Source organism: Apus apus, chromosome 1 (genome assembly GCF_020740795.1).
Source record: "Apus apus isolate bApuApu2 chromosome 1, bApuApu2.pri.cur, whole genome shotgun sequence".
Classification (NCBI taxonomy): Eukaryota; Metazoa; Chordata; class Aves; order Apodiformes; family Apodidae; genus Apus; species Apus apus.
In genome coordinates, this window is record NC_067282.1 from 29,031,709 (window position 1) to 29,059,530 (window position 27,822).

The following is a 27,822-nucleotide window of genomic DNA, read 5'->3' on the forward strand; positions in this document are numbered from 1 at the left end:
TCACCCAGAGAGAAGGCTTTCAGCATTTTTCTTAGTTTTCATATGGGACAGGCTGCTTTCCTGGAAAATATGACAAAATTTCTTTTTGTTATAAAATGAGGTAATTGAAAACAAAATCTAAATGTGGTCAAACTGAGTTTGGAGCCTGTTTTCACTTAACTGAAAGAAGTCTGATTTTTCAGAAATGCACTTTAGAAAATACTTGGAGATTTAAAAATGCAGACACCTATTTGGTGAAATTTTCCAAAGTACACATAGGTGTGTCTCCCCATTGCTTTCTAAACAGCCCTATTTCTCCTCTTCTGCCTCACACCTTTCCTCCTGTTCCTGGCCTAGTGCTTCCCCGTTGCATTGGTGCATGTTTGATGCCAGGGAGTTGAAAGCAACTGGAAGTTAATCCTATGAAAAAAGAGGCCAGTTTCCTCCTCAGAGCAGGTGAGGAGCATTCCTCCCTCAGGTGAGGAATTTGGGATATTTTTGGCAACAGTTTGCTGTCAGACTTGCTTAGCTGTGTGGAGGAAACATCTCCCTAGCTGCCTGTTTGGACAAAATTAATTTAAAAAGTTTGTCTCTAGATCCCTGCAGTTCATAGAATCATAGGATCATTGTAGTTGGAAAAGACCTTTAAGACCACCAAGTCTAAGTGTTACCCTAGCACACTGCCAATCCCATCACTAAACCATGTCCCTAAGCACTACACCTACACATCTTTTTATTACCACCAGGTATGGTGACTCCGCCAGTTCCCTGGGCAGCCTGTACTGGTGACTGAAAACCCTCTTGGTGAAGAAATTTTCCTAATACCCAATTTAAACCTCCCCTGGCACAACTCGAGGCCATTTCCTCTTGTCCTATAATTTGTAGCTTGGGAGAACAGGCCAACATCCACCTCACTACAACCTCCTTTCAGGTAGCTGTAGAGAGTGACAAGTTGTCCCCTCAGCCTCCTCTTCTCCAGACTAAACTCTCCCATTTCCCCCAACCACTCATTTTAAGACTTCTGCTCTAGACCCTTCAGTTGCCCAACCTTGACTTTCAGAAAAGCACTGGCAACACTGAGCATAAAAGAGTGTTGCAGTGTCCTGGAAAGAACCAGCACACACACAAAGAGCTGCAGGGTGCAGCCTTTGTGCACCTGCCTCTGCCCTCGCTGCCAGCAGTCGTCTTAGAGTGCTCCAGGCCAACGCTGTTTGCTTGAAATCATTGTCTCACTTGACTGTCAGTGAAATGTTGAGCAAAATACCTCTGTGACCTCCTCAGAGGGGAAATTAAGAAACGTTCTATGTCTTCTGAAGAACCTGAGCTGGTGCGTGGTCCTGTTTGGCTCTCTGCCTGCCTTGTAAGGCAGCCTCAGCGGAAAGTATCAGTGATGCTGATGGAACGTTTCTGTGATGTGCAGACCTTTGGCCAGCGTTTGCAAAGGGAACTGGCAGGGTGCTATGAAGCTGTTGGGTATGATAGTGCCTGAACCACACACCTCTGCCAACACAAGGAGATGGACCACAGAGAGCTTCAGGCACAGACACTGAGGGAGTCAGGTGAGCAGTTTCTCCTCAAGTCACTGGCTGAGTAGTGTGAAACAGAATCACAGAATCACAGAATTTGATATTGTGAAATGAAATAAATGGACTCTAGTGCCCCTCTACTTTACCCCTCCCTTGAAGTGTTTCTCCTTGCCTGGAAGTGTTCAAGACCAGGTTGGATGGAGTGCCGAGCAACCTAGTCTAGTGGAAGGTATCCTTGCCAATGGAAGGGGGGTTGGAACTAGGTGATCTTAAAGGTCCCTTCCAACCCAAACTATTCTGTGATTCTAGAAGCAAGATAAGTCACTTTCAATCCCTTGTCCTGTAGAGGGTGAACACTAGAAGTATATCTACACTGCTAAATAGGACGAGGGATCACACTCAGTCACCTGCACTCTGGTCATCCTACCTTGGTTTTGGCCATCCCCAATGAGTTCTCCTCAAGATACTTTTACTCTAGTTGTGTCCAGCAACAAGTAACATGGCTGCAAGCTGGATAGCACCGCACAGCCTCTGCCACTGGACAGTATGGACCCAATCTAGATCTGTATGTATAGGATTTTGCAACTCTGCATCAGCTACCTATGGTACAAACTTTTGATTTTCACTTTGAAATTTTCAGCAGCAAAGTAATAAAGGATGGGATCAAGGCAGCTGTTCATGGCAGCAAGGCAGAGACTGACCACCAGTGCCTTGTGCATGGGCAGGTTGGCCTGGCTGCAGCTGCTGTGCATCAGGTGGACAGTTCGCAGTATGTGATACGGCAGGAAGCAGATGAGGAAGAGGATGAGGGTGATGATGATGGTTGACAGTGCCTTCTTGTGACAGACTGGGTTCTTGCGCTGCGGAGTCATGGACTTAAGCAATGTTTTGATTGCAAAGATGTAGCAGACAATAATTGTGCAAAATGGCAGAATGAAGCCCACAACGAGGGCAAAGCTGTTCATCAGGAGGAGCCTGAACGTGCTAGAGGGGTGGAGGTCCAAGCACTTGGCTGGATTTCTGTAACCAGCAATTCCTTTGCCTAACAGAGGGCTGCAGGCTGCCAGCACAAAGACCCATATGGCAGTGCATATTATCCGGGCATACTTCATGTTGGTTGTTTTCCAGTGTTTGAATGGGTAGACAATGGCTATGAAACGAACCACACTGAGCATGCTGAGAAAATAAATGCTGCCGTACATGTTCACATACAAGGTGTAAGTCATGATTCTGCAGATGATATCACCAAATATCCAGTGTGATCCCAACAGGAAATATGTGGCTCGAAAGGGCAGAGTGCTCACAAACAGGAGATCCGAAACAGCCAAGTTCTGCATGTAAATGTTCACTGATGTCTTCCTCTTCAAAGGCTGGAAGAAAACATAAATGGAGAGGCCATTTCCAACAGCACCCAGGAAGAAGATAGAGAGATACATGATGGGATAAATTACTTGCTTGAAGCCATCAATTGTACAGTTGAAGGAGCTGCTGGTGAAGCTGCTGTTTAGCGCCATGTCTGATATACTCATAATCTAGAGCCAGAGTCTCCGTCTTTCTGCCAAAGTAAAAAGAAGTGGTGTGAGTGCTGGGCTACAGGCAAGGCAGTGTGTTCAGCTATTCAGGACTATTTCACTGCTGACAGAAATTGCAAGATGCAGAGGGCAGTGGAAAGTAAAGGTAAGTAAGCACTTGTGATGTCCCAGTAAATACACATCTCAAGGCAAAGCCTCAATTAGTCTCTAAACAGTTTCATTATTACAGCAGCTGGTTGTTGTCTCAGCCTATGGAAGTGCTGCCCTTTAAAGATGAGTGCTATGTGTGTATTTTAATGACAATTCTCTAATCTTCTCTGTGCAAAACAAGCCAACTTGCTGTCAGGCATTTTGTAGCAGGGAGGTTCTGAGTTCCCAGTTACCTGCCATGGAAACACCAAAATCAGATCAAAGAAGAAATCACGGTCCGCTGGTAAATCTGTGTTTCAAATTAGGAGTAAAAGACAAAAGAATTGAATTTGCCTTCTGGAATTAGTGAAATCTTTCTGGTACGTTGTTGACAGCATGTCACTGAACTTCCCTGAGCAATATTGTTATCTATCAGAATGTATGAGTTAAGGACATTTTAACCTTAAATGCTGTGTAAATACTACGCTAGTTATGCATGGTTCCTTTTTAAACTCCATCCTCCTTACACTGTATTTCTTCTTTCCTGGAAGTTTCTGATAGCTTTCTCTGCCTCTTTTTCTGTGGCCTTTCCTCATTTTCTACTTTTTAACTTTTTTTTGTGCTTGACTGTTCTGCATCAGACAGGCATCTACACTTACTGCAGATCCCAGTGCAGCCCACATTTGCAGCCCTAAAGAAAATGGTCTGTGAGAAAATGAGCTGTGTTCACAGAGAGTGACATTTTTCCTTCTATGAGGCTATAGTTCAATAAAATCAAAGCCAATTATCACTAAAACACTATGAATATTTTTTTTTCTTGTTAGAGTCTATTTCCTTGCTGAACTCCTGGTTTCTTCTCTCAGCTGACCTGCAGACAGTAGTAGTGTTTCGAAAGGAAGGCTTCAGTATTGTTGCTTGTTTAATAGTGGGAGCAATTCCCTCTCTGAATCTGCCAATATATTCAAGAGATAGAGCAAGAAAATTTTAGCCTGAAAACCAGAACTACATGGCATTTCTGACCATCACCCTGGAAGGAGAGAGAGAGGGTACACCAGCTAAGCAAGGACAAAGGAGGCTTTTCTGAAACAACTGCTGTATAAGCAGATTAGATATAAAGTTTGGATGAGTTTTTTTCTTGACTTCTGTGAAGTCTTTTAGAAAGATTTTCAGCTTCATTGCTATGTATTTTATAAATAAATGTTTACTTTTTATTATAAATTACATACATGATAAATTACACCTATTTATTATCAATACTTTGCCATTTATCTTACCTTGGCTTGAGTGTGGTTTACAGAAAAGACACAACAAAGACATTCCTTCCTGAAGGTGAATCTAACATCCTTAACAAATGGTTGGGTGTGCAAGGCAGTTGGGGAACTGATAGAGCAAAAAGAAGAGGAGCTTTGTTTAATTGGAGGAGATAGTAAACTATTAGCAGTGCCCTAGAATTATAGGCTTTTAGGCTTGGGATGCAGGTTGCAGTCTAGCAGCAGGGTAGGGCCTACCCCATAAACTGCCCAGCATGTGGCAGATATGGCTGCTTGCCCGGGGCAGGTTTTGTGCATATGTGTGCAGGGCAAGGGGCTGGAGGGGGACTGGAGGGATGAGGCTGGTTGTCTGAAGGCAAGGGTGGCTCAGCAGGAGCAGGACAGGAACAGGTCTGTGCAGGGAGAAGACCTCATGAGATGTCTGTGCAGATCTCTCAGGCATGCAGAAGAGGAGCTTGTGAGGGCTGTGGTTATTGTGGGCACCAGGGTTGAAGGTGGGATCCTAGGGGCTCAGCTATGAGGCAAGAGAGAAGCTCAGGTAAACCCCATGTTTCAGTGTATGGCTAAGATAGTAGAGAGGGGAAATTTAGGTATATAAGGAATGAAAGGACCTTTTAGGATGAAGGCAAGTGACACAGAAATGAGAGACAGCACCATTACCCACAGCAGTGCCAGGCTGCTGGAGTTGCAGATGAGAAGTTTGCAGAGGAGTATTCAATTAGAAGCAACAGGGGAGCTGACGGGCATGGGAGAACAAGTGGGCTGGACTGATGAGACCTGTGAGGGAAGTGAAGTGACATCCAATGCACCTCTGACAGGCTATCAGGGAAATAAAGCCCAACTGCAATAACTAGGGAAGGCAAATCCAACTGCCCACAAATCCTGCCATGTGCTGTCTTAAGTGACTGTGCAAAAGCAAACCTTACCTGTAATTCTGCACTGATGCTCAAAGCCCAGAATGAGATGGGGAAGGCTTAGCATGAGACAGCAACCTGCTGCAAGGGGAATCTCAGAGATCTGCAGGTAGACCGGATAATCCTTTGGAACCCGTGTTGCCATACTACCAGCTTTATGGTAATGGTAGTGTAGGATGCACAGGTGGAGTGGCACTGTGTATGAAGGACTGTATAACTGCAATATTCTGGCTAAAGAGAAGCACTACAGAGTCCTTGTAGGCAGGCATCCCATTCTCTAATAATAAGAATAAAGTACTAGTAATGCATTACCAAATTCCCCATCATCATGATGACAGTCATCATAACATGCTAAGTGTGAGTAGGAAGCTGAAAGCAGGCAGCAATAGCAGGAGATTTTGGGTGCCTTTATAAAGGCTTGATGCTGCAGGAGAACATTTTGTGTGTGTGTGTGTATATATATATATATAAATATATATATATATATAAAACCCCAACACAAGAAGGACATGGAACTGTTGGAACGTGTCCTGAGGAGGGCCATGAAAATGACCAGAGGGCTGAAGCACCTCTCTTATGAAGACAGGCTGAGGAGTTGGGGTTGTCCAGCCTGGAGATGAAAAGGCTTCAGGAGGACCTTATAGTGACCTTCCTATACCTGAAAGCAGCCTATAAGAAGGCTGGGGAAGACCTGCTCACAAGGGCACATAACGATAGGACAAGGGGTAATGATTTTAAGCTAGAGAAAGGTAGATTTATGTTGGACATTAGGAAAAAGTTATTTACAATGAGGATGGTGAATCACTGGGACGACTTGCCTAGAGAGGTGGTGGAAGCCCCATCCTTGGAGACATTCAATACCAGGCTTGATGGAGCTCTGATCAATCTGTTCTAGTGTGAGAAGTCCCTGCTTATTGCCAGGGGGTTGGACTAGATGACATTTAGATGTCCCTTCCAACCCAAGACATTCTATGATTCTGTGATTCTATCATATAATGTCTATAGGTAACAAATGCCTGACCCCTAGAATAATAAGTTCTGCAAACAAATCCACAACACAAGACACTATCCTGCATTTCTTCTTCATTGCTGCACAGGCCCTAGTTTAAGCAGGTTTTGGTGGAGGGAGCCCTGCACTGGCAATCACAATAGAGCTAGGTTTGGCAGTGGTGTGAGACAGAGAATTGGTACCAAAAGGAAGAAGCCTATAAGGTTTTAGAGACTGTTTAGAAAAACAAACAGAGAATTCAACAAAACCTGTGTTAAAAGACTACATTTCAGAAGAAGTAGATATTTTTATAAATATTGAGCCCTATGTCTATCAGTAGAAGAGTTAGCAGGACAATTACAGGGAATAGATCACCATTTAGAAATCAGAAGGCTTGTCCCAATGGGGAGAACAAGAAAGTCGGTATAATGGCAGACAAACGTGGAGAGGAAACTAAGAGAATTAGAAAGAAAAACAGTTAAAAGCAAGAGGGAGATGATGCTCAAGCTGATAGTAGGTTTTGCAAATCCACTGAAAGATAAAAGACTGCTAGAGAATTGGCAGGGTTGTCTGATGGCAAAAGATTGACAACAAGACTATAGCAGAGAAACTCAATGAATTCAGTCTTCCTGCCAAAGGTGTTGGGCTATTTTCATGCCTGATGTGGCAAACATGTCAGAGGAGCCAGCCCCACTTGAGGGATGTGGGCAGGAAGTATTACACTGACCAGATAAGTGAGAGGCCAATAAGCAGTCAGGACCAGATGGCATTCACACAGGTATCCCAAAGGATCTCAACTGTGAGACTGCCAGCCAAGGCACATAACCCATGATTACAATCAGGCACTGTACGATCAAGGGACTGATGTGTCACCAGTGCAGCTCTCATCTACAGGAAGGGCTTGGGAGGGCAGCTCAAGGCCATGAGTCAGTCCAGTCACTCCAGTGCTGGGAGCTACCCACCCCTGAGACCAATTTCCAACTCTGGTGGGGGAATCTGTAATGAAGAACAAATGTGCTCAGCTCCTTGAAACTCCAGACTGCTGAGAAAGAGCCAGCAGGTCTTTTGAAAAGGGAGATTCTGCTCCAGTCAACCACTGAAGGGCTTTGAGGGTGCTAGATAAAGGGGGCATGCTGGTCTTTTTATATATGTATATGGATATGTATGCATTTATACAGTTGCATTTGTCAAAGTCTTTGACAATGCTCTGCACCAAGGGTTTATTAAGGAACTAATTTGCCAGAGAGCTGGAAGGCATATTCTTTTATGGACTGAAAGCTGGCTGACAGGTTAGAAACAAAGTGTCAGACTTAATGAATCAGCAATGGTGTCCTCTAGGGTTTGCAACTCAGACCAGATTTATTCAATATCTTTATCAATAACCTGGAGAAGACAGGTATCCAGCTTGGAAGATGCCATGCTGAAAGGGTGGTAGATGAACATTAATGTATTTTGATGTCAGGTGATGCATGTTGGGAAAAATAACCTAAACCATGCCTACATTATATGAACTTGAAACTGGCTGTTTCATTCAGGAGAGGGCATTTGGCATTAGCATCACTGACCACTTACTGAAGTAATTTCTGCATTGGCTGCTGCAGCAGAAGCAACCAAGAATGTCAGCAAAATGAGAAGCCACATCAAGAGGGCTACAGTGAACAAAGTAGGGTATCACTGTGTATAAAACCTCACCAAAGTGAGCAGTTCTGGTCTCTACACCCAAATAAAGTGGATACAGAGTTAGAGAAGGTGCAGAGAAGGGCAAGTGAACTGATCAAGGAGACAGAGCAAGAACTAAAAGCCTGAGACTCTTCAGTACAGACAGGAGGAAGCTGAAGAAGGATGTGGCTGAGGTTTACAGAGTCACGAAGGTGCTAGATGGTGTGAATGAACACTGCTATTCATAGGGTTCTGTGGTACTGGAACTTGGGGTGCTCAGTACAGTTGTTGAGGGTCCACTTTCAAAGAAATAACAGTGGGTGCTCCTCTGTGCAGCAAGGATCAAGCAGTACTGGGGCCCTGCTGCCACAGCAGGCAGTGGGGGTCAAAATGAGATTGGACAAATGCAGGAACAACGAATGAGGAATAAAAAAGGCTAGGCAGGGGTGTACTGTCCAGCAGCCCTGGACAGCAGTCAGAATGGTGGGGAAAGGCAAGAGGAAAGCACTCTGGAAGGTGATCAGGCTCCTGTGGTGTCTCTCACCAGCTTCACATATTGCCACCATTAGAGAGTGAATATTGGGCTAGAAGGACATTGCCCTGGGCTGCCAGCACTTTTCGTACAGCCACAGGTTGACCCTAGTTCCTGTCAGTGTAACAATCACAGTCGACTTCACTGTGTGAACCCTAATTCTGGCTGGTAAAGTGAGACAAATGCCTGCAGGGATATTAACACAGTGATTCCACCCTCAGGAAGAAGCCTTGGGCTACCTTGAGCTGTCATGGAGGGCTAATTCAAGAGCAGTCAATGAAGTCATCCTGCATCTCAGAGGACAGTGGGGTCAATCTCCACGCCATGCCTGGACAGAAGGACAGGCTCCTTTTGGAAAGGTGTGGTGGAAAGATGCTGCTAAAGGTGTAAATATGAAACCTCCACTGTCGCTAAAGGTGTGAGCATGAAACTCTCCCTTTCCAAACTCCTGATCTCAGGTCTGCTGCTCTGAAACACTCTGTTCACTGTAACATGAGGAGGAACTACCAAAGAACCTGTTTTTATTAAGGTGCTCTGCACATGCAAAGTTAAAGAAGGAAACCAGACTGTTCATTCAAAATATAGTTCTTTGCTATGTTAGATCCTCATATGGCAAGAAAAAGAGATGTTCTGTGCATTTTATTTATGACAATAAACCTCTGTCTGAAGAGGAGCCCAGACACCACAGTCTCATGTTCATTACCCAGATAGGAAAGCAGTTATGGTATTGCTGCTATACAGGAGATCACTTGCACTTGCCAATGCACTTCTGAGAAAAACAGAAGTTTTTGTGTTTTTTAAAAGTTTCCTTTCTAGCCCTCACTTTGTGTTTCAGGAACAACATTACCAAGCATAAATGTAATAGAATGTATTATTTAGAATTAACACTGGATTCATCTAAACTTAGCATCTTATTAACCTTTCCACATGTGCAATCATAATTAAAAAAACAGGAGTCTGACTTTTAACACCTTTGATTTTCAAAGTTCGCCATAAACAAAACATCTACAGTTTTAATCTAGTTAAACAGATCCACAACTTGATTGTTACCTTCCATCTGTCAAACATTCCCAGTTATATAAATCCTCCTTTTTTTCTGCCAAATAAATTTCTCAAGACTGGTTTTGTTGTAGAGAAGTTAAGTCAATGATCACAGCTTCTTGCAAATAAAAAGCTTAATGTGAGTAAAAAGAAATAAAAGTAGGTTGTATTTTAACTATTGCAACCCTTTTTATCTACATCAGAAAAAGCAGACAAATCATGTCCTACCTCTGCTCGTGTATCTTCTGGTGGGAGCAGTATTTCCTTCTTCTGCTTGCTGTTGCTCACAGCTTTCAGTTTTGTTAGTGGAAAGGAAGAACACAAAAACTTGAAGCAAACCTCAAGTGCTATTTATACAGAATCCACAGAAAAGCAATGACTGATAGGAAAGGGAAGTAAATCCTGATTCAAAGATCTTACATGTTCTTAAAAGGCAAATGTTCTTAGTTCAAGGAGTGGTATTAGTTGTCACATGGAAATCTTTCATCATTTTCACCCAATGAAAGAGGCTCTGCAGCTATGTGGCATGTTGGGAAGCTTTTTGGGTTTCTGTATTTGGGTTCATGCTTCTATATATGTGCTTTCAATAATCAGGGTTGCTCAAAATGTTAGAGGAGTTTCCCATACAAGCTTCACATGGATTATTTTAGAGATGTAGGTCTTGGAACAGTGGAGAGGACATGTGCCAGGTTTACCTCCCAGTCTTTTCATGCAGAAATCACATTGATTGTAAATTGACGTGCAGTCTCAGCTAATAGTTTGAGGCTGAGTTTACAGAGCCAAGGGATAAATTTTCCTAGAATTTTGGTAGAATTGGAATAGATAGCTCTGTTAGGCCATGAGCAAGTGGCTGCCGTGAATGCCTTATTCCCCCCTTAACACTTCACCACTTCTTGGAGGAGCAACACTGACTGCAAGGATGGGAGCTCCTAGTACACTGCAGTTGTGAAATAAGAATCTATACATACTACAGGTGTAACAGCTTGGTTATTCCTCTTCTGTGCTGTCAGTACATGTAGATGGACCAGACACATTCGAGAGCTTTCTGGCTGCTGTGTTGTGTTTCATATCAACAGCAGATTAGGAGTCCACACACGGCTGCTTAACACAGCTCAGCAGGTGGGGAATTTCCCAAAGAACCTTCTGGCCGCCCATATTTATAGTTGTCTATGCCCTAAAGTGCTTTGGATAGTGGCATTTGTAACCTTTCCTCCAATGACCACTAGTGCCTGATTCCCATTTGTTACCAGGGTTCTTGATCTGGTTGCACACGGGTGAGATAGCTGAAAGAAAAGGCACGAGCCATCTTGCTGTGCAAAACGACTGCTTTATTGTTCCATGAGTCCTCTCTTACATCCATGCAGAAATAGATCTAGCTAGTCTAGGATATTGGAGCATAATACCTGAGCAGGCAGCCTTCACATGATACACTCATGCTTGCTAACTCAGTCTCCCAAGCCAGCACATTCACACACACACGGATGTCTCCCGGCCATGTTTTTCACTCACAACAAACATTATTTACGACATCCTGATAAGACTGGCTAAGATCCATGTTATCTTTTCCCAGGCCCCTTTGGCCTAACCATCCAACACGCTGGGGCCCCTGCTCTTGCAGCAGCACCTGCAGCCACACATGTGAACCCCTGAAACAGGTCTTTGCTCATCCAGTCCATGTGGACTGAAGCAGGGTAGAAATGACCTCATGAGCAGCGTGGCAGGCAGATGAGCCTTCTGGGAGGAAGCCGTGATGTGCAGCTGGGAGCAGTGTGGGGTGCAACTCCTTCAGCCAGTGAGGCCACAGCCAGAGGACAGCTATGGCCTTGACATTCACTGCGGAGATGCCCCGGTACCTTGGACTGCATCTTATCTGCAATTGGCAGAGACTAATTTTGACATTGCAGTGGCAGTCTGACGACATCTCCATCACATGGCAGGCTGTGATAATCACTCTGGGGCTGACAGGCAGGCTGTTCTCGGACACACAAGGTCACAGACAGAAGCATGTAGAAAAGTTAGACATTGATCACATTTTATTTTCCTGAGTGTGTTTTGAGAACATCTTTCACCATATGATACTGTTACCTTCACTGCTTGGATAATTTCCCACATTCACCTTCTTAAATGTCCTCTTAAATGTGGGAAGTATCGTTTCCTCTCTTTTATAAAGTAGTTCTGTATTTTGCTTTAGCCTGACTTTGAATAAATGGGGTTGGCTGCCAACTCACCCTGCACCCAACAAGCTAGATCTGGAATGACTGCTTGTGATTTTTTAGAAACAGTCACTGGATGACTCAGCTTCCGAGGGGAGTTTATTACATTTCTTAGCAATAAAAACTTCAGTAATTCTGAAGAAGACATCTCAGAATATCATAAAGAATCTAAGGTTTTCATCACATGATGCTGTGTGCGTATCACACATTCAACAGTTAACAGCCTAGTTTACTTCTGAGTTTTGAGTCTCATAAAATGCACAGACGGGATGTGGTAGACTGCAAACCACCCCTCTGGTTTGTGGCTACTCTCTGTCCTGCTTCTCTTTCTGTTCCCTTTGCTTGTCTGGCTCCATGACAGCCCAGTTTCAAGAGAGAAAAGCAGGAGGGAGTGACTCATCCTTTTCCTTCTCTTTCCTCACAAACCCACCTCCCTTCCAGCCCTGTGCAGAGGGACACTGCCCCTGAAGGAGGGCTCCCTCCCTCCTGCCCACAGCAGGGAGCAAAGCCACCTCTGCAGGCTCTCAATCCCTGTTGCTTGAGGAAGCCAAAATTTTACTCCAAATTAGCACCCTAAGTGAGGTAGAAGCAAAAATTTAGACTTTCTGTTTAACATTTTCTATAGGCTAGTTCAAGTGTCCTTATGGGCTGAGCAGTACTTGGTGGGAGTGCCAGTTGAGGAGCCTGTCTCCCACACTCCCTGTATAGGATGTCCATATCTTGGACATCCCAAACACTATCAGGCTATCCTGTGCTCCATAGGACCAGACTTCCCCCCACAGCAGTATTGTGTCAGCTGCTATCTGAGTAGGGTCTGTTGTCTGGTAGATCCATCTATGGTCGCAGTCTCACTGGGCGGGCTGTCCATCCTCTTGGCACTGCAGCAGTGGGGGCAGAGACATTCATGAAGCCTGCTGGGGAACTGACACAGGTGCACAGCCCAACAGACCAGACCCATGCAAGCACATCAGCCAGTACTCATGGGGCATGGAGGGAGACATTTGCACACCAGCTGGGGCAGCTTGGCAGCCCAGCTGCCACAGAGGGGCTGTGCATGGGAGACATGGCAATCACCAGCCCCAGAGGGGCTGGATGAGACACCAAGTGTCCCAAACAACCCAGAAGAAGGAGTGTATGTGGTTTTCCCATCACTCAGCCAATGTTTTCCTGTGTGCAGGCACAAACTTTCAGTGGCAGAGTTTAACTTTTTTCATGCCAAGAGATTTTTGGTAAAAATGGAACTGTCAAACAAACAGAAGGGATTACCTCCATCGAAGATTTTAGCACCACATGTCTTAGCCTACTAACACATATCTATTTCCAGAGCCTGAAATTACAAAGCCCACATTCATTTTCTGTGCAACCCAGAAAAAAACAGCATCCCATGTTAGTCGCTCATTTGCTGTCAGCCATAAGGCTCGATAGATGAGAAGATAAAAGTGACAGCTGCATGAAGAAGCAGGAAGAAGCAGGGGCAATTTTAAGAAGAATTATTCAGAAAGGAAAAGCACACATTTTCAAGCTGTTTCTTTTGCAACATTAGTAATGACATCTTTTTTAATTGCTTGTGGTCCTTTCTTAATTGTTTGCTTTTCCTCATTAATATACTGATGAGGGCAGAGGAGTGTTAATATACAGCTGGAATGGAAAAAGGCATCTAATGTTGTCTCTACATAAAACAAACAGTTCTTTTTTTAAGTACTAAAACTAGAAATGTTTTTTTTTCCAGCCCCTGCAAAGGCCTTGGAAAGAATTAATTGTCTCCAAAAGCCATGGCACTGACCATAGCTGAAAGCATTAATGCTCTTCCTGGAGAATAATCAATCCATTCCTTGACCCTGAAAAGACTGAAGCGGAGCAGGGCAAAACACCAAACACATTTCTAAGACCTTCATCTTAAGCCCACTGAAGCAATTGAAAAGGATAGTGCCTTTTTGGATTAAACCTAAATAAGACAGCCCCAGAAACCATGACTGGAAAAAAAGAACTCCCTTGTTTTTCTTTTCAACTAGCTAAAAGCATTACAGATCTACCACATGCAAAGTTGTCAGTGTGGTAGGTGTATTCTACTTCTCCATGTAGCCTACCTTTCTAAACCTTTCTCTCTCTACTTCAGCAGCCATTTCTTTACCTGGCAGTAACCACCATGATGCTGAAGTGACGTTCTGCTTGTGTTACGCATTTTGAATAATTGCAAGGTCTGCAGTTGTAACCTTTCTTATGTCTGGTTTGTGTTAGACTTTACAGGATTGCAAACTGATGGGATAATGAAAGGGCAGAATTTGAAGGATTTGGCAATGAATCTAGTTAGCGCTTTCATAAGATATGGTCTCCTAAAGACTTGTCATTTATATATATTGGCAGAAGTATGCAATCCTACAGTTCCTTGTATACACAGATCTGTGCTTTAGTCTGTGTTTACCCTGTATTAAATGTCCGTGGAATCTTGTGTTACTCTGCTGAACTCTTCCTTCATACAAATATAGAAAATCGAAGCAAAACAAGCTTCCTTTCTTCTCTTTTTGCTGACTCTTTCACAATATCCCTGACCCAACAGCTGGATGAGATCCAACAACATTCTAAAATCAGAATGACCAGATCTAGGTGCTCTGCATCTTATATCCAATAGCTAAACCCCATTGTAAGATACAACCTGTACTCCGCTCTCGTGAGATTGCATCTAGAATACTGTGTCCAGCTCTGGAGCCCCCAAGATAAGAAGGACATGGAGCTGTTGGAGCAAGTCCAGAGGAGGGCCACAAAGAAGATCATAGGGCTGGAGCACCTCTGCTGTGAAGACAGGCTGAGGGAGTTGGGGTTCTTCTGCCTGGAGAAGAGGAGGCTCTGGGGAGACCTTATAGCGGCCTTCCAGTACCTGAAGGGCTTACAGGAAAGCTGGGGAGTGCTTTTGGCAAGGCTTGTAGTGAGAGGACAAGAGCGAATGGCTTAAAACTCGAAAAGGGAAGATTTAGATTTAACTCCATTCACCACCACTCTCTGGGCCTGGCCATCCAGCCAGTGTTTTACCCAGCAGAGCACATGCCAGTCCAAGCCATGGGCAGCCAGATTTTTCATCAGAATATTGTGGGAGACAGCGTCAAAGGCTTTATGGAAGTCCAGATAGACAACATCCACAGCCTTTCCCTCATCAACCAGATGGATCATCTTGTTATAGAAGAAGATCAGGTTTCTCAAGCAGGAACTTCCTTTCATAAACCTGTGCTGACTGGACCTGATCACCTGGTTGTTCTGTATATGGTGCATAATGGCACTCAGGATGATCTGCTCCATGACCTTCCCTGGCACAGAGGTCAGACTGACAGGTCTGTAGTTCCCTAGATCCTCCTTTTGGCTTTTCTTGTGGATAGGTACCACATTTGCTACCCTCCAGTCCACTGGGACCTCCCCAGTTAGCCAGGACTGCTGGTGAACGATGGAAAGAGGCTTGGTGAGTGCATCCACCATCTCCTTCAGTATTCTGGGGTGCAACCTATCCAGCCTCATAGACTTATGGATGTTGAAGTGGTGTAGCAGGTCACTGACCATTTCCTCTTGGATTACTAAGATCTCAGTCTGCCCCATCTCCCCATTTTCCAGTTCAGGGGACCAGGTGTCTAGGGAACAACCAGTTTGACTGCTAAAGACTGAGGCAAGGAAGGCATTTAGCACCTCAGCCTTTTCCTCATCCTTTGTCACTGTTTCCTCTGCATCCAATAAAGGATGGAGATTCTCCCTAGACCTCTTTTTGTTATTAATGTATTTGTAGAAAGATTTTTATTGGCTTGACAGCAGTAGCCAAGTTGAGTTCAAGCTGGGCTTTGGCCATCCTAATTTTCTCCTTGCATTGCCTTACTACATCTCTGTATTCTTCATGAGAGGCCTGTCCTGTCTTCCAGAGGCCATATACTCTCCTTTTCTTCCTGAGCTCCAGCCAAATCTTTCTGATCAACCAGGCTGGTCTTCTTCTCCAGCGATTTGTCTTTTGGCACATGGGGGCAGCCTGCTCGTGGGCCTTTTATGACTTCCTTCTTGGAGTATGTCCAGCTTTTGATATTTTAAAGACTGTATTTTAAAATACGACATAAAAATAGACTACATATTTGACTTGAAGATCATAAAACTACCTTTTGTCCTAGAATTTAACTCAGAATTTTAGGAAAATTCCTAAGTGCCTATGATGGGTCATAAATATATTGTGAAAAACATAAATTTATAAATAAAATTTCCTGCTTTGAAAATTGTTTAGATTACATATTTATTTTGTAATTAGTTTGCAAACAGCATTCCCCAAGATAAAAATTAGAGAACTAATTTAAGGTCATCTTTGGCATAGACTACATGCTTTTGTGACAGGACTTTGTGAAATCCTCTATACTGAAACGTACTGAATCCAAGAGATTTTGAGTGGGGCTGGTCACAGGGGTGACACGGGTGGGAGAAGGAAGTTCTGCAGCAGTGGGTTCCTCCATTACAGGATGGGATAATTCAGTGTTAAGGGTTGCCCATCACCCATACATCCCATCCCACTGGGAAGCTGCCATGCTGAGCTGATTAATGCAACCTTTGCCTTCTACCTTAGGCATTTAAGTCTGAACTCTGGGTTGTTTTGCAGAAGACAAAGGAAGCCCAGGGTGTGCTGTCACCCCACACATGCTTGGGATTCCAGCCCAGAGGCACCTCAGCACCCATCCTTGAGGTTAGCTGTTGCCAGATTACCCTGGTCACCAGCACAACTTGTGCTTGGGGCCAGTCTGGAAAGGTCTGCCACAGGCTGGCTGTGCAACTGGGTGACTGTCAGCCAAGCTGGGGTGGGGTTTTACTGCAAAACACAGAGGCTGTTGCTCCGTCTTGATTAAACTGCCTCATGTTTTGCTTTCAGAGTCCTAAGTGCAAAGAGGACAAGCTGGACAAAGACTAACTGGTCTTTTTCTGCAGGAAGATAATAAAGGGAAATCCAGGGGTTAATACAGTTTTGTCTGGTGGAGATGTTTCTTCCATTTTGTTGTTGTAGCTACAAGACCAAAGCTGTAATTCTCTTGAAATCTGGAGCATGCCACCAGAGAAGAATTAGCACAATGGTTTTAGTTTTATGTAACATTCCAGATATCCAGTGACTGAACACTTAGAAGACAATAATGACTAGATGATCTTTCAAGGTCCCCTCCAACCCCTAGGATTCTGTGATTCTGTGATTTTGTAATAAACAAAATTAAGTAAGCTGTTTGTTCAGCATGTTCTAACACTCATCCATCTGCCTCCTTTTGTACTCACACTCTCTCAGCCACAACTTTTCTTATCAGCTACTGTCAAAAATATGACTCATTTTTCACATAATAGACTGGGGGGAAAATAGAGAAGTTTTTATATATAATAAAGCTTTCTCTTGCTCAGGATCTCCTGCATCAGGTCTTATTTCACTTCTCATTAAAAAAGAAGGACACAATGAAAATATGCTTTTTCTAGCCCTAGTTATCTACAGTTGTACTCACTGTGCCACAATTAGCTCTGCTTGACTCTTCACAGAACTAGGCAACTTAAGCTTTGGTATTACTAATTTTAGGACAAGGAATTTGTCAAATTCCTGGGCCATGACAGGACTAAGGGTTAGTACAGTTTATAAAATTAGTTAATTAGCTGAATGGAAGGAAGTCTCCTCCCCTCTACCCAGGCATCTTATAAGATCATCTAACATGTTTTCATGGCTGCAAAGCAGAAGCCAGTCTAAAGTGGGGACACTGGGCAAAATGTCTGCCTGTGTGCCTCTGTCAGGTTTTGAATTCTGTGTTGCATCACCATAAAACCATATCCCTAGCAGATGTAGTGGTTCCCATGGTAAGGGCCCATGTAGTCTGCCCTACTGGTGACATCTTTGGTATGCATCCCTTTTCCCTGGTGTCTGTGCTGTCGTCGTTTGGGCCCAACACAATAACAAAGGAACAGCCCCATTGGCAGCTCACTCAACTCCCCCCCCCCCCCAACTCTGGGATGAGGAGGACAAAGCTCATGGCTTGAGACAAAGGACAAGGAGGGTTCTTAACCAATTAAGGGCCCTGCCAGAACAGACTCAACTTGGAGAAAAAAATAATAATTCAATTTCACACTAATCACACACACACAGGACACACACAACACAACAGAGCAGGGCTTGCATATGTTACCCCACCCCTCCTTTCTTCCCAGGCCCAAATCACTTTGTTCCCGGTTTCTCTCCCTCCTTCCCCCCAGCGGCACAGGGGGACAGGGGATGGGGTTTAGAGTCAGTTCACAGGCTGGTGGTTCCTGCTGCTCCTTCCTCCTCAGGAAGAAGGATTCCTTACAGTCCTGCCCTGCTTCCCCAAGGGGTCCCTCCCATGGGAGAGAGTCCTCCAAGAACCTCTCCTTCATGAGTCCTTCCCACGAGGTCCGGAGCTGCTCCAGCCTGGGCTTCCCACAGAGTCAGGGGCTGCTTTGGGAACAAACTCCCCTGGCACCGGGGTCTTCCAAAGCTGCACAATCAGAGTCCACTGGCAGCAAATCCTCTGGCCACAGATTCCAAGTCCACTGGCCAAGTTCACCCCTCCTGGCACCTTCAGGGAATGTCCCACCATGTTCCTGCATGAGTGCAGGGGAACAGCTGCCATCTCGCCATGGGCTGCAGGGAAACTTCTGCTCGGGCACCTTCTTCTTCTTCTTCCTCACCAACCAGCAGCACCACTCTGCTCCACCAGCACAGCTCTTCTCCAGCACAACACTTCTCACCCCTCCTTCTCTGCTCAGGTGTTATCTCAGCTCTTTCATATGTTAACTGAGGCGCATCTATTGTCCCTCTAATGGCTCCTTGGCTGGGTTTGGAGCAGGGGCAGCTTCTCAGCTTCTTACCAGAGCCACTCCTGGGGCCCTCTCCCTGCTACCAAAAACCCCACCAAACCAAACCAGAACACTGTGCTCGGATACAGAGTTGATACAGAGTTCCCAGGTTAAGGCTGTTTTCCTAGCACAGAGCTCCCAGTTCTTGCTTTCCACATGCTAGGCTGGTTGGAACAAGCTTCACCTGGCTGATAGACAGGAGGCACAGCACACAGCAGGCAGGCAGCCAATTTCCAATTCAGATGAAATCTCAGTTTTTTTCACATGAATCTCATGCTTTCCCACAATGAGACCTTCATATGCATCAGGCAGTTGTTGCTGCTGCAGGAATCACTCATGTGTTAAACCAATTTCCCTACAATGAGAACATCACTTGCCAAGCAGATGGGGAGAGAGATCCAGCAAACCCAGAGGTCCCCTCCCAAGTCTGCTGGAACCCCTGACCCACACGTATGGTGTGTGTGTCATCATGTCGGGGTGAGGAAGACTCTTACCAGTGTAAATGATCTCTAGTCAGCTGGAGGAGGCCTCTGACCAGCAAACTGCTCTTTTGCTTTGCTCAGTGCTGAGAAATGTGATTTTTCTTAATTGCTGCCATCACTACTATCCATCCATAGGACAGGGGTGGGATGCAGCCCATCACTTCTGATGGAGATGCTCATAAACTTTGCCAGGTTATTTTGTGATGCTTAAGTTATTACAGAAAAGCACAGGCTTATATAAAGAGGAAACAAGATCATGCTAATATGCTTTAAAATCAAGGCAGCTATTTACCTTTTGGATCTTAACTTGACTTGATAGAACTACACGATGCAGTCTCTAAAAAAACAATACTCAGAGGAAAGCTCCAAAGAACAACATCTTGTGCTGATTTTGACTTGGATAGAGTTAATTTTCATAATAATAGCTCATGTGGGGCTATGCCTTGGATTTGTCCTGGAGTTGATAGTACTGGGATGTTTCAGTTACTGCTTAGCAGTGCTTACACACTTATGCTTATACTAGTGAGCGGGCTGGGGGTGCACAAGAAGGTGGGAGGGGACACAGTCAGGACAGCTGACCCCAAGTGACCAAAGGGGTATTCCATACCATATGACATCATGCTCAGTATATAAAGGTGGGGAAAGAAGGAAGGTGGGGACATTTGGAGTGATGGCATTTATTTCCCCAAGTAACTGTTACACGAGATGGAGCCCAGCTTTCCTGGCATTGGCTGAGCAAACATACCTGGTTTGCTTTGCTTGCATGCCTGACTTTTTCTGTACCTATTGGAGTGTCTTCATCTCAACCCAGGAGTTTTTGCAGTTCTATCCTTCTGATTCTCCCCCCCAGTCCACCAGGTGGGAGTGAGCAAGTGGATGTGTGATGCTTGGTTGCTGCCTGGGGTCAAAACACAACACACCTTTAATATGTCTTTTGCACTTAATTTGCTCTATTATACTCTTTAATTTCATAGACATCTCTTAAATGTATTCAGTAGGATAGTAAGCATAATTCCTATGAGCTACCTAAATTACTGCTAGCAAATTTGTATCAGCACTTATATTTATTAGCATCATTATTATTAGCATCATTCAGTTATAATTTAAACCTTTCATTTAACCACTAATCAAAGGCAATTCTAGCAAATAAGCCAAATGTTCTAATTTAACAATAGTATCATGTTTTTAGTAATCTAACACAGTCATTATAAAGTCTGTAGGTAACAGAGTAGTACCAGTATAGCAGCACTGCTCTCTTTTGTCAAGCAAACTTCCTAGGTCTAAGTATCTTCTACTTGCATCTCTGCAAAGCTTAAATACTTCTGCAGGGTCAGCAATGTTATGTACAATATCCTCCAAATACATCCCTAGAATATTCCACTTCCCTGTGACAGGCAATCGTGCTAGTGTAAGCAAATTGGCTGTGGGAACAGCATGCTCCCACTTTAGGAATGTTTTCTGATTTTCATTTCTCTTCTCTCTAGTACGTAGATCCATCACCTGTACTGCTGAAATGTATTAGAACTGGAATTGCAAGATGAAAGTGCTGAAATTAGCCAAAAGCTAAAAGCACAATTTTCCTACGTCAAGAGTTTGCAGATGGGTGATGGAGGCTCTTTTCTGTTTGATATGGCAAACTGCAGCAAAGCTAACACAGTATTTTAAATTGAAAGCTTCTTTGGCTTCAGCATAAAAAATCTTTGCCACAGGTAGGATTCACTTCTATAAAGATACCACCCAAATAATGTTTGACTGCTTCTTGAGATACAATACACAATGTTTGTGGCCATAGCCATAGAAACATAAATATTTTGTTTTCCTTTATGAAACGATTCAGTGGAAGAAAAAAAAAAAATTTGAACTAATGATGAAGAGCTGGCCAATATGTATCAGCACACTGTTGGGTGACCTCTGCGTCATGCTTGTGTTCACCAGCAGCATGACAGACCACAGCCAGAAAGCAGTGACCACCTTGTTAGTGCACAATGGTAGCCTTATTTAAATTATACAGAATGAAAAGCTATCCAACAAGATTTACACTTGCATCTCAGTCACTTGTGTGTGCCTGGGAAAAAGCTCTTTCTGGTGTCAGAGATGAAAAGATATGAGGTGATACATCCCATGTACCACTGTCAGATGGCTGCTTTAAAAAAAGAAAAAAAGGCAGCAAACCCAGAGATGTACACACGTGTTCTTCACACCATTGCAAGATGCCAAGAAAGGCCACACAAAGTCAGTCAAAATGCTCACTTTGCCTGACATCCTGCCTGTGACAGAGATCAATCAAGAGTGCCTGTGGAGCTGTTCAATAAAAAAGTCAAGTATGTAGTGAAGCTTCCCCAGAATAGTCTTTCAGCTGTCAGTGATTCTTCCTTAAGGATTTGCTGCAGCAGAATTGCCAGGAGACTTAGTAACCCTTGATGGGTTTTTCTGCAATGAATTTGCATGTCAACCTTTGGCAACCACAGCATCTTGCACAGAGGAGTTCCTTTGCAGAAGTATATATAATGGAAAATATTTTATGCTAAATTAGATTGTGTACATTAGTCATATGTGTATATGTGCAGCAGAACTACCTGCATGAAAATCACATCCTTTCATCTTTTTTGAACCTGCTGCCTGCTAAGATTTCTTAGTTACTCCTTACATATTGTATTGAAAAAGGGCAGGAAAAAATTGTTTATTCCTACATAGGAAGACAAGGTTGTCTGATTCAAAATGAGTATATACCTAGAGCAGCACCCCATCTCCAACAGGGGCTGTCAGAGAAGTGTGGGAACAAGGCACACTGACTTGTTTGTAAGGGCAAGTACCCTCTTTGCGTTGTCCCACATCACAACTATTTTTAGCAAAGATATTTTATTTTGTTTATTCTGAATCTCACTCCCACTAACATTGTTTAACGGTGCCTCAGTGCTGTAGAGAAAATAAGTGTTGCATTTAGAAGACAACATACAGCTTTCTGGCAGGACCATATGTGAAAGCTTTCCTTTTAATCCCAAACCTTGATGTGAGTACAGTTGAGCTGTGTTCACCCTTCTCAGGCCACATGGGGTTTTGTAAACTTTTGCCACATTCTCATGTCATCACTCTGCCAGGCTGAAGAGTCCCAGTTTACACACTCATTTCACTTATGGAAACTGAGTTGCACACTTTGGTTATTTTTATTTATCCAATTGAATATCCACTGAGCGGAGGAGCTCTATGCTGCACAGACTGTTAAAAACACTGATGCATTATAGATTTACATAGTGGTGCAAGCAACATGGGTTTTTTTTGTCTGCTCTTGAACATTAACCTGAGGTCTTATGAGCTCTACTTTTTGAAAGAGTAATCTCAGAGCTCCCCATCTTATTTGCAAAGGTAAAACTGCTAGACAAGAAGGCTTCTGATGTGCATAATTTTGCGTCTGTCTCTGCTAAATTTCATGTGTCTTTTAATTGCTCTCTTATTCATACTCGCATGGTGCTTTTGCAGTCCTTCAAAGTCAACCCTCATCTTTCCTATTCTGCAGAATAGTAAAGTATTCTGCAAATCATCTTCAAATTTTTTCTCATCTATTTCCACCTTATTTTCTAGATTATTTAATTATGTGAAACAAGAAAGTCATAGAATCACAGAATGGTTTGGGTTGAAAGGGACCTTAAAGATCATCCAACCACCCTGCATGGGCAGGGACACCTCCCACCAGACCAGGTTGCTCCAAGCCCCATCCAACCTGGCCTTGAACACTTCCAGGGATGGGGCATCCACAGCTTCTCTGGGCAACCTGTGCCAGAGTCTCACCACCCTCTCACTAAAAAATTTCTTCATAATGTCTAATCTAAATCTCCCCTCTTCCAGTTTGAAATTTTCCCCTCTCATCCTATCAAGACATGCCCCCTGGAACACAACAGTAGCAACCTCTTTTCCCTCTAAAAATTGATGATTTGCCTCTACCCTCTCCTTTCTGATTATTCACACAAGGATTTCTCTTCTATTGAGTAGTTGCTCAGTTGCTATAAAGGTCCCTTTAGATTTAGATTAATATCTTCTGAGCATCTCCAGGTATGGTGAGTCCAGATCTCCTTTACACTCATTATTTTCCATCCAGTGGACTCCAATATATTCGTGTGACACTATTTCCCATTGTAAAATTTCTTACTCACTATAAAATGTTCCTTCTCTCTACAAAATGTTTTTCCTCACTTTGTCTGATTTATGCAGCTACCCCCTAATTCTCAATGGTTCTTTAATACCATTACTAGTAATTTGCCTAGTATAGAACCCAAGTTTCCAAATTAGTGTTTCCATTTCTCACATTAACTGTCTTCCATTCTTTTCATACTGAGACAGCTGTAAGAGCAAGATTATACATTACAGTGAGAAATTCAGCAATTTCAACCTGGACCTCCTGTGGTGCACTTTGGATAAAAACCACCAAGTATTGGGGATTCATGAATGTTAATTCTGCCTGTTTGTTCCAAAACATTTTTAGATAAAATTGAGGCATGTCTACTGATAAATTATCTGCGAGGAGGGCTATCCAGGCTCTTCCTCAGTGGACAGATCCCAAAAGTACAAATACTTATTTTTTTTCCAGTCTGTTGTTTTTGAATCCCTGCAACTTTCACACTTCTATCTCTGAGTTGCTCAGTCTCCTGACAGGTTTTTTGCTCCTGATGTGGCCTTAGGATTTATTAATAAGTTTTACTAACAATTTCCTGGATTATTTGGATTTGGGTTGTTTTCAGGATGGTGGGTTTTTGGCCTGCCTTGCTATATTTTTGCACTTAATGGCAGCTTACAGATCTTCCCATTCATCCTTTTTGGGCAGGACTTCAGATGTTTGAAGGAGGTCTTCTTGTTTTTAATAGCATTCCTTTCAGTGATGCTTATCTATGCTGCCTTCCTTCTGTGCTTTGTCAAATCTTTTATGGTTAGCAGTGCTTTGTTTCTCCACTATGGCACCCAAACTGGTCCCAAAATCGTGTGCAGAGATTCAATGCCCTTGCAAACACCTTCTTAATAAACGTCCTCACCTTTGTATAGCTCCCCTTTGTAAGATTTAACAGCTGTAAGGGGGTTTTACTTGTTTCTTTGGGTTTTCTTTCTTCTTTTGATCCTGAAAATGTTGTAAATCCAAGTACATCTCAACCATAGCTACAAAATGGCTTTTCTGTGACAACAGTCATTATATGCCAATATTACTGCTTCCTGAACTCCTGAGCAACCAACTCCAGCTGATCCTTCCTCCAGCAGAGAGACTGGACTAGGCAATATCCAGAGGTACCTGCCACCCACAACTGCTCTGTGATTTTATAATGTGATATTGTGTAATAACAATAATATAATAGACAATCATGAAATATTAGTATAATCACAGTCATCATAAGATCACATAATATTTAATAATAATGTTACCTTTTTCCTTCATACACCTGGATTTCAATCCACAAGGTTCCATGTTCTTTTGTGAACTCTTAAGTCAACATGATTTAAGTTTTCTGTAACATATAGAAGATCTCCTCCATCAGCACAGGTCTCCTCACTTTTTAAGATTACTTTGTGTCCCATATCATCACGAGTCTCATCAGGTTTCTGATACACCTTTTATACCGAGATCCTCATTGCAATTTTCCATTCTAGTCTCTCTGTCTCATTTTCTAGACTTCAGCTATTCTTCTACAATTCCTATTTGAACATTGCAATACTCTGCCCTGCCTTTTACTCAGTAACACAGGGTTTCTGTGGCTTTTCTTCTACTGGATGCTACATCTCAAACCATGTGCATTTCCATTTACATACTGATCCGTGACTTTCTTAAGTATCCACAACATGGTTACTTTATGGTTCCGATTAAGTTCATCTCCCTGGTATGTGCTCCCTTTACTCTACAACTGTCCTCTGTTCCCAAGGAATTGTTATGCCTCCCCATAATACTATTTTCTCATGTAGTTACTGGAATTACATCTCTGACTCTTTCTGGTCTGGCACAAGGTGCCAGGACCATTTTGGACAGTAGAGCCAGAGAGATCCTGATTCTTAGCATCCTACTGAACACAGGTCACAAGTATCATCTCCTAGAAGCTGATTCAGACGCATTTTGAGGTTCACTTGACAACTCCTATGAACTCACTTCTTTATATGGGTAAAGATCAAACTGACCACTGCTCCAGCTTTTCTTCCCTACAGCAGATTAACCTTATGCAAGCAAGACTCCTTCTGAGACTAATTCAGCTTGGGGGATGGAAGAGGGGGAAGGCAGATACTTCCTTCTGATAAAAAAGGGAAATACAAAAATAACAGGGCACCTCTGGAAAAAGATTCAACTTCTTGTGGTTTCCCCCTTAAGGTCGAAATATTTCAGTACTAAGTTACTCCTGAGGGATTTATTTCAGGACTTAATAAAGGACTTAATTCAAAGTAAAGACCAGGGGATTAATTTTAAGCTGAAAGTTATACGTTTGATGCAGGAGAATCTGCTTTTATGGATGCACTAGTAGGCCACACCTGTCTGTGCTGGAAATGAAATGCCTTCCTAAGTGAGGTAAAAACTCCACAAGAAAAAAAAAAAAAAAAAGCCAGGAGGAGATTTTAAGAGAGAAAATTTCTGAAAGGCTACAGGGAGTCTTAACGAAGTACAGGAAGAGGCAAAAGGAACCAAGGGAAAAGGGTGGATTTTTATCTTTAGTGCTTGTCAGACTGTAACTAGAAGGGCTCAGGAGGTAGGTGACATCACTAATCAATAGACAAAGACAGGTTGAACAGCAAAGCACACAGATCAACTGGAAGACCTGAACTGAGAGAAATGAAGAATTCTTTTGTAGGAATTATGGTCTATTCATAACAATGATGCCCATTTTCACTTGGAAAATTATTAGTAAAATGAAGACAGCAACAGAAAGAGGTGGACTGCTGCTAACACAGCAATGAAAGAAGATGGAGATTTCAAATGCTTGCTTCTTCTTCAGAGCCTAGGCTGGTAAAGCTGGTGTCCTTGTTTGAGCTTGGCAAAACCTTGGATAATATAATTAAAAATAATCTTGGGAGAGGATGACACCTTTGGTATCCGGATTAATTCAGCAGGAGGAAGAATCAGGTCCTCTGAAGGCTGTCTTGGGTTTGAGCATCTGATTGCTGCTCCCAGGAGGACAAGACCCTAGGCATGTAAATTGTTCTTGGTGAACTCTTAAATCAAGAAACAAAGGGAAGAATGGTTTTGTTAACAGATTTTGTTCAGTTGTTCAAAGGGCATCAAAGGAAGCCTGCAATAAGTAGACAGAATCAAGAAAATAGCAGCTAGGCAGAGACTAGCCAGGAAGGATAGCTGCTGTGCAGGAGGAAGGAGGTCCCAACAAAAGGTGAAACCCAGTGGGGAGAGAAGCAAAGACAGAGTCATTGGAGCAGTAAGGAAATTGTCCCCTGTGTTGACTCCATCACCAGGCACTGGACGTTAGTGTTGGCTCCCAGCTGGCAGCAGGGGGGATGGAAACTCAATAGGGCTGGATACATTGGGGCAATTCAGTGAGAAAAGGAATATACTCAGCTTCTGAGACAGGAGAAGACTGGCAATGGGGTCATCAGCATACTGCACCCCCTGAAATCCAGCCCTGGGATCTTCTCAAATACAAGAAAGAGAAGGTTCTGATAGCAATTCTCAATGGTTTAGCATTTACAGTAGAAAAAAAAGTAAACCTTAGATGTTTTTTACTGGGAAAATCCTCACTGGGAAATCTGACAAAGAGAGACTCCTGGGAAGAACAAGAGTCTATGAAACAGCTATTTTAAGAAATACAGGCTGCAATTATAGGGGTAAAATAATGCATGCCCAGAGGTATTCTCAGATACTAGATATGTTCCCAAATGGTCTACAGTGTTAAATGGTTAAAACAATCTGGTGCTGGGAATGCCAACCCGTGCTCTCCCAATTTCCACGCATGATTTGGAAGTTACCAGGGTCATTGCAATAGGTCATTTGGAAAAGACAGAGGGTCAGAAAGATTGAAGGGGTCAACGTTTTGCAACATGGACCTGAGTTGTTCTGTTCAATGTGAGAGAATGGTTCAGCACACGTATTACTAGTATAGCTGTAGCCATGGGAATTACAATAGATTCAGGAAATGAGCTGAAGAATAGGAACGACTAAAAACCTATTATAGCAGACTTATCGTCTCTGGTAATTCAAAGGTTCAAGACAAGAGCTGAAGCATGGTCTGGTTGGTAAACAGTAGATTTCTGAGGAAATAAAAATTAGATTAGGAGAAAACTGAAAGAGCTGACTTGAGGGAAAGGCTCCTTGTCCACAAAAAACAATTTAGGTTGGCTTCCAAAGCAGGGAATAGATATTGAAACATATGCTAGTGAGTGCGTGAGAAGCAAAGGCAGCAACACTAATAGTAAGGAATGGAGCATTCCAACTCTATTATAAATATCTTTCCCAAGGAGTATATTACAAAGAGATTTTACAAAACCACTGCCACTTTGGCAGGGCATACATACTGATTCAGCAGTAACCAGGGTTGAAACGTTTCCCATAAAAGGCAAAAGAGAGAAAAACTATGTGGAGATGTCCAGGAGAAGAGACACTCTGCTGAAGGAGTTGCTTTTATGGGAGATATTGTCCCTCAAATCAGTGGTGATGAATTAGTCAGAGAGTTCCAATTCCCTTTTACTCTCAGTGCAGTGAATATGCGGAGAACATCCTTAAAGCTATGACCTTGTGTCACAG

The 27,822-nt window shown here is 43.2% G+C and overlaps 1 protein-coding gene across 1 annotated transcript; it reads right to left on the reverse strand.

The window, feature by feature from the left end:
* Positions 1-2,101: 2,101 nt before the first annotated feature.
* On the reverse strand, positions 2,102-3,034 carry CYSLTR2 (cysteinyl leukotriene receptor 2). Its single transcript, XM_051635179.1, has one exon. It carries the CDS (start codon positions 3,032-3,034, stop codon positions 2,102-2,104), a length of 933 nt encoding a protein of 310 aa, XP_051491139.1.
* Positions 3,035-27,822: the final 24,788 nt, after the last annotated feature.